General features: G+C 44.5%; 1 protein-coding gene across 1 annotated transcript in view; it reads left to right on the top strand.

Moving 5' to 3' along the window:
* SEMA3G (semaphorin 3G) overlaps positions 1 to 3,183 on the top strand; it is a 78,874-nt gene extending 75,691 nt beyond the window's left edge. Inside the window, exon 16 of the mRNA XM_033140661.1 lies at positions 1,255 to 3,183. Within this exon, the coding sequence (XP_032996552.1) occupies positions 1,255 to 1,710 (456 nt within the window). The 3' untranslated portion in view covers positions 1,711 to 3,183. The remainder of the gene's footprint in view (positions 1 to 1,254) is intronic.
* Positions 3,184 to 7,521: the final 4,338 nt, after the last annotated feature.

Below are 7,521 nucleotides of genomic sequence, written 5' to 3' on the forward strand. Positions count from 1 at the left end.
TAAATACAAATCATTCCATCGTAAAGTGGGGGCGGGGAGGAAAACATTAAATGGATTCTTATGTGCCTCCACCCTTTTTTTCAGTGTAGACTTTGAATGCAGCAGCATTTGGAGGCAAGGCTTGTGTCATAGGACCTGCCCGGAATGGTTTTACAGGTGGAGGATGTTCAAAGGAGAACAAAGGCTTCATCAAGACTGAGCCTGTTCTATCATTCTTCATGCACTTAAAAAAAAAAAGCAAATGAAGCTTCTCCATCTAGTAGTTTAGGTGGTCCTCCTGGGTGGAGGAATTAGCTCAGGCAAGTGCTGCTTCCTTAGAAAGGGTGTTGGTTGCTTATACCATAGGAATGAGACCCCCCAGAGACAGTTTCAGCTTAATTGCCAAGAAGGGATAGGCAGAGACAGGGAAGCTGTATGGATGGGGAAAGTGAAGAAGATGAGAAGAGTTGGTTTCTTTACAGAAAATGGCTGAAACAAAATCGAAAATTCTTTCTAGTAGCACCTTAGAGACCAACTGAGTTTGTTCCTGGTATGAGCTTTCGTGTGCATGCACACTTCTTCAGATACCAAAGAGCAATGGAAGCAAACATCGGAATTGTACTGACTCTCCTCCTTTGAGTTTCACACCAACTCCCCCAACTGCCACCAACCCTTGGCTCATTCTTCAGCAATGTATCAGTATCTGGGATTGTGTGTACGCATGGGGGGGGGGATCTACATCAAGAAACCCTGAATTCATTGTCCCGAATAAATCATGTGAATGAGACAACTACCCTGCACAATTTATTCCATCTGTTCTAGTTAAGAGGAAGAGGCATGATGTATTTCTGACCACTGGAAATTCCTCACACACTTACACCTTCTGAATCTTCACCAGTCATTGGTTATATAATTTCAAACATGTCTCCACAGCATCTCTGTGAATCATAGAATTTTTGGGGTGCTGTAACTTTGCACCCATTACTGCAGGGATCTACTTGATGATAGCAGTGCCACTACGAACTTCAGAAAAATACTGGCAACCCTCTCTCTTGATTCCCTGAAATGCCTTGAATACAGAGGTGCAGATCTGTAATTTTAGACTCCTTTCCATAGTGTTGTGTATTACTTCAAAATGTGCCCTCCTGCTTATTCTGCCGAGGAGACCCTGAAGTCCTGCCATGATGGCACCCCTGCTTTAGTAAGCTACAGGGCACCACCACCCAGAATCTGACCTCCTGCTCCATTTCTTTTCCCTTAACCCCCTTTCTCCAGGTGAAAACAGATGATAGGATCATGAGGACAGAGCAAGGACTGCTCTTCCGGAAGCTTTTCCGCCAGGATGCGGGAACGTATTACTGCAAGGCTCAGGAGCATGGCTTCACTCAGACCGTCACCAAAATCACGTTGGAGGTGATTGAGAGTGAGCAGCTGGAGCAGGTCTTTCAGCGGGAGCAGGAGGAGGAGCCGCCTCGCCCGCTGTGCCGGGTGCCCGATCCCCGCATGCTGCATGGGCAAAGGATGTGGTTCAAAGACATCATGCACCTCATCGGCTATTCCAACTTGCACCGGGTAGAGGAGTACTGTGAGCGCGTGTGGTGCGGAGACCGCCAGATGCGGCACAAAGGCAGGCCCCCCAAGAGCAAGAACATGCTGGATGGTGGCAAAAAGGGGAGGGGCAAGCAGCACGGAGAGAGGAACCGGGTCCCTAGGCAAGCGGCTGCCACATAAGTGGGAAGGGAGCCAACACGTGGCGGGAGGAGAACATGAGAGGAGGAAAGTCGGGCATGGACCAACCTTCCTCCTCGAGAATGAAAATCAGCCCCTCTAGGAACTGTCCTTACGATAGGAACTTGTCCTTTTGGAAGGGGCCACCTTGCTGATCAGCTGAGCCTGGAGACATTCCTTGCTGGAAGCACATCACTTCCCTCTATCACTTGCATTGGAGACAAGGACTCAAACACCAGACCCATTTCCTTCCTATCCTATCTTGATGTATTTCACTTGCACCTTGGGGGGTTGGTTAGTTGGTATCAGGTCTGGGATGGTGTGGGTTGGCCTGAAGACTCTACTCTCTCCATGCAGTTGTTGTGTATATTCAGTTGCTGCCCCCGATGTTCAATATGACTGAGCCACAAAATGCAGAGACATAAGGGTTGAGGATCTAACCATGTGGCAAAGGAAAACCATCAGCAGAAGTACCAGAAGACAAGCCAACAGCACTCTTTTTAGAAGTCTGGGTGGGAATAGCGGTGAGTTCCTGCTGGGAATGGGCAGGATGGAGGCAGGCAGGTCTCCCCTGCAGGTGACAAGTGACAGGCACATTCAGCTGCACGCAACATGTGACAAAAATCGCCTCTCTGAAAAGAGCGGATGCGGATTCCAGTGGGATCCCACCTGCCCCCAGCAAAAATGGATAAGGAATGAATGTGATCGATGAACTATGGATTGTAATTGTCCTTTGGTGGTGGTGAGGCAAATTCTGTTTGTCAGTCTTAGGGATTTCATCTGCCTGGAGGCAGGAAGCAGTCTAAAACTTTTAGGGAATTTTCACTGATGCGGCTTAATGTGGTCATTTGTGAATGCAACGCCTACATTGACCAGAATGCTAATTCACCTTGTCAGTAGCTTGAGCAACAGTCTTGATGTTAACACTAATAGTGCAAAAAGATGCTCAACGGGAAATTATAGGCCAAAGAAAACATTATGTTACAGCTGCACTACAACATTAGTCTGCTACTACTCAGTTACAAGGTTGGGGCTTTCAGGGCGGGAAGTGAGTGGCAGGAGAGGGGTTAAGCACATCCTTCCACCTGCCCCCTTCCTGCCACTATGTGTCCCCTTCCAGGAGTGTGTTGGAGCTGAGGAGAAGCCACCAGGCTAATATTTATACGTGGCTGCAGCCATGTAACATGTAGCTTGGCCCTCAGTTGTACATATGTGAATTTTGCAGGCTGCCTCATACCACCCATAGCAGACTTACATCTTTCCCACCTGTGTCTTTTGAGCATTCTTAGCTGCATTCGCTAGGCCATGCAACATCTCTTCAAGCCCGTGTCAGAACTTTGGCTTTAAGTGCTCTCCGTCTTTCATTCCTGTATCTCTGAGGCTGTGTTGATCCCCTAGATGAAACTGATTAAATGCCAACAGCTGAATGAAAACCACCAGTTTGTTCAACAAATAAATTAAACCCTTATGCAGCAAGCTGAGGCTTGGGGGCAAGTCTTTCCTCTTTTGTTTTCAGTGATTCAGTGTTCAGCTGCACAATGGATGGGTCTCATAGCAAGCTGTGCCCAGGACTGAATTTTATTGCTAAAACTTCTTCCTACAATGTCACTCACTGTACAGTCAAAAGTTGATTGTTTTCTCCAAACACTTATCGAACAATGCATGTGTCGAGGGGCCAGAAAATTAAGATCAACTATGTATGGTTTTGTGAAGAGATTAGAAAGGTTGGCAGTGCACAGATGCTTCCTGAAATAAGATGTCCTCTCAGTGACCAGTTTCTGGAGAAAGCACTATTGACACAGTCAGTTTGGTAATAAATGGGCAGATAAAGACCATTGGGTGGTATTCAGTAAAACTTAGTTGAATGCCACCCAGTGTCATCCGTCCCCACCACCACCCGCCTTTCTGGCTGTCTCCAGACAGTGTGCAGTTTAACACTGGACTGGATGAACTTTCCTAGGAAGCAGTACCCACCTCTTGACCTGAAGAGGTGTAAGTCAGGATTTGTGCAGCAGTCTCTAGGCAACCATTCAGAGTTACTGTGTCATCTCTGCCCACCTGGACTCATGATAGATCACCTCAGGGAATGGCACACTCTCCTTGTGACTTGCTGATGTCATGATGTTTCAGCATACAAAACTGGGATAAACACACACTTCTCAAAAACAATAAAAATGGCAAAACACCAATAGGTATATACTATGCACATTAACACGCTGGTGTAGACATAGTGTCTCAGTTTGAAATCCACTTCCATCAGTTTCCGGTACAGCAAATGAATATTTGGTATAGTGCATGCTGGTTTTAAAAGATGTCATTTACATGAAAGGGATCCATCAGAATTTGGCAGGTAGAACAATTGCATCAACCTTTCATGCCAAAAGATGCCCATCAAGGCAGGGAGAAACAAGAAGTTCTGCCTACCAAGCCCAGGTTCTACCTCTCCTTTGTGACTGGAGTTTAAAAGTGCTCAGTGCGCATTGAAGGCAGCTAAATTCAGATCGGTCAAGTTAGGGATCAAGAGATGGGTTGATAATACAACTAGTAGCAAATAAGACATGGAAAGCATTATTAGGAAGGATTAGGGAGCAGTTGTTGAATAAGAGAGAGAAAACATCTGTGATAAAGGCAAAATTAATGGCAAGGATACTTGAACATAATACAAATAGTTCCTAATGCAGCTTGTACTGTTATGGTGCAGCAGTTGAGTTCTCTCTCTCAATAATGTTTGGTTCTGAAGTCAATGGATTTGACACTGATGTATCTTACATGTCCCAGGATTTATGGTGGGATGAAGGATGGGATAACAGAATGGCATTGAGTTCCTCCTCGAGTGTCCTCTAATTGCCCATTGCAAATTGAGTGTGTGCTTTATTCTGTGTTTTCATGCATCACCAGAGTCCCATTCAAAAGACGTCTCTTAACTTTCTGTGCAGCAAAGACTTCTTGGTGAAAGGGTGGCTTTGGTATTCCTAGCTTGGACACGGGAAGAGAAAAATGTTCCTTCCAGGAATGTCATTGTATCTGTGCATGTCATGAGGCAAAGCTCATACTTCCTTGAGCCCCGTCTTTTGTGTCAGGACAGGAGGAAAGGCCTGTTTTCTAAGCCTGGTTTAGGGATAAATATTAGGGTCAAACAGTCCTTTCACTCCATATGACCCATTCAGAGCAGTGTGGAAATGGTATGCAGTGCTGGGATCCTAATTAAATGGAGGGAAGTAACTGTGGTTCATCTTTGGAATTACAGCATTTGGTCTCGGGAGGAGGTGCGGTTCACTGAGGACAAGTACGGACCCTGTGAATGCCACAGGAGGGGGGATGTCAAGAAACTAGTTATAAGTCCATACAAAGCAAGCAGGGTGGGATATTGGTTGGAACTTTTGCAGACCAACTTTTGGGTTTATATTTGATTTGCTGCTGCTGTGACTCTTGTGAGGTAGCTGTCAAAGGAGGGAGATAAGAATGCACTACTTTTCAGACATTATTAGTAGTAAGGGTGTATTGGACTATATGTGCTTCATATTTTGGCTTCCAAACTGTTCTGGACAATTTAACAATTTCCATTGCCCCTTCATGTGAGATCTGTCCATTTATTCATCCGTCCATTCATGATTGCTGTAGTTACTAACAATTACACACTCAAGTGGATGGTTTAATAATATTTTGCCTCACTTTTAATGTGAATGGGACCCTATGTCTTGCATAACTATGGATTTGTTGTGAGACTTTAGGGAAAAAACAATTCCCCCCACCCTTTTGCCTCAGAGCAATTTAAGGCAAATTATCTTTTGATTGGAGCATATTGAGGGGATATGGAAAGCTAAACTATTAAGCATGTAAAGATTCCCAAGGCACTAAAGTGACTTATAGGGAATACCATTATTACGTTGTTGTTTTTTTGAGGGGGGGGAGATCAGAGTTTTTAAGCCTTGTGTGTAGAGCATATACTTGACATCTGATACATCCTCTGTCAAGAAAACTCAGAAAGCAGAAAGCCTTTATGATCTTTGCCTTCTCCAGCTACAGTCCCATGAGCTAATGTGCCAGCAGGTCTTTGAAGCCGGGTGTGCGAAGGGAGAAGACAGGCAGACAATGAACTTCTTTCCTGCATCTGCTGGAGTATAATTACATGGAGTTTATTTTTGCAAAAGGCCTACAAAGTGGAAAGTGAGCATGACATGAGGTAAAATAACAAATAGTGGGAGATCGCAGAGAGTGGATTTCACAGCCTGTGTATGAACATGATTTAGACCTTTCTTGTGCACTAAACTCGGGTCTCCCCATTTGCCTTGACTTCTCAAACTTGTGTGCGGTCATTCACCTCAGTGAACAAAGCAGGATAAAATCCCATCATTCAGATGCTTCACACAAGAGTACTGAATCCTACAACACCATACCAAATTATTGCTCAGTGCTTCAAAGTGTTAAAGGGCACCAAGTTTTTCCAGAAACCTAACAACATGATCCTAAGCACCTATTTGGTGTCAAATTCTATGTGGGTACATTTAGGATCTGCTGCCTGAAGCTTGCTTTCCCCCAAAGTAAACCCCATTAAACTTGGTGAGACTTCCTTCCGGAAAAACGGGCTTAGGGCCAGGTTGCCAGAAATAACTTCTTTTTAGTCCACTATGTGTTATTAGATGCACCATCTTTTCAGATAATAGATTTCCAGGGTGGGTTGCATCAAATTTTAAAAACCACTGAGATAAATTACAGTTAATATACCAAATAAAACCACCACCAAACGATTAAGAGCAGCAGTAACAAGGATTTAAAACCAGCTGCTAAGATCAGCTTAGGTATCAGAAACTGGCTGAGAGGTCTGAGTGAGTAACAAGATCCTTGTGCCATAAAGGCCATTTGATTTGGTGCCAGGCAAGCATCCTGGAGGAGGGCAGTCTGCATGGCCATTCTCAGGGTAGTCACAGGTTCCCCACCTCTGATGTAGACAACACTTGAGCTAGATAGACCAAAGATCTGAGTCAATATAAGGCAAGTTCCTTGAGGGCTACACTGAATGATAGGATTACTCTCTGCTCACACTAAACACTCCGATATCAGCTTCTTTTCCTTTGTAAGTTGGAAGGCAATTGCCAGAAGCCAGGTTGCGGTTAGAATGAAGCTGTGTTCAATATTCAATTAGCACTACGCAAAACCACAAAGACGGGAAAATGTCATTAGGAGATTTCTTAACAGGGACCTGGTGGAGACAGGAAGAGATGCTGGAACCCTTTCAGACATGGATTCCAAGAGGGTGGAATGATTTTCATCATTCATCTCCATTTCCTTTTCCTCACTCAATATTTCAACTCATTTTGTGGGTCTCGTTGTCTGTAATTTCATGGGCTCTTCCGGGTGGAAGATCTTTCAAATGGTAGTCATACATGATTAAATGTACTGAACAGGACTAGTCCAAAAAGGAGTTGTCATCTAGCAAGAAAAGTGTGGTAGAGCAGGGATGAATAGAGGATAAGACTAGCCCACCACTGAACCCTGATCTCTCGTAGGCCACCCATCTGGCTGCTGGATTTTATTTTACAAAGAAAACTGGACTAGATGGATCTTGCATGTTTTAACTGGATAAATATTCAGCATATTCAGTAACATGTGCCTCAGATTACTTATACCTTAAGAGGACCTTAGCATCCTTGCTTTGTACACTGAAGCACATCACTGAATCCTGAGGGTTGGCGAGGATGGTGATACTGAAGTCATTTATGAGCCCACTCTTGTGATAGAGATGCAATAGTAGGGCGTGTGCATTCTCTTCTCTCCGTAGGATTCAAAGCCTACCTGAAAAACTGTGTTTGGTTT

Source organism: Lacerta agilis, chromosome 2 (assembly GCF_009819535.1).
Source record: "Lacerta agilis isolate rLacAgi1 chromosome 2, rLacAgi1.pri, whole genome shotgun sequence".
In the NCBI taxonomy this organism is placed as follows: Eukaryota; Metazoa; Chordata; class Lepidosauria; order Squamata; family Lacertidae; genus Lacerta; species Lacerta agilis.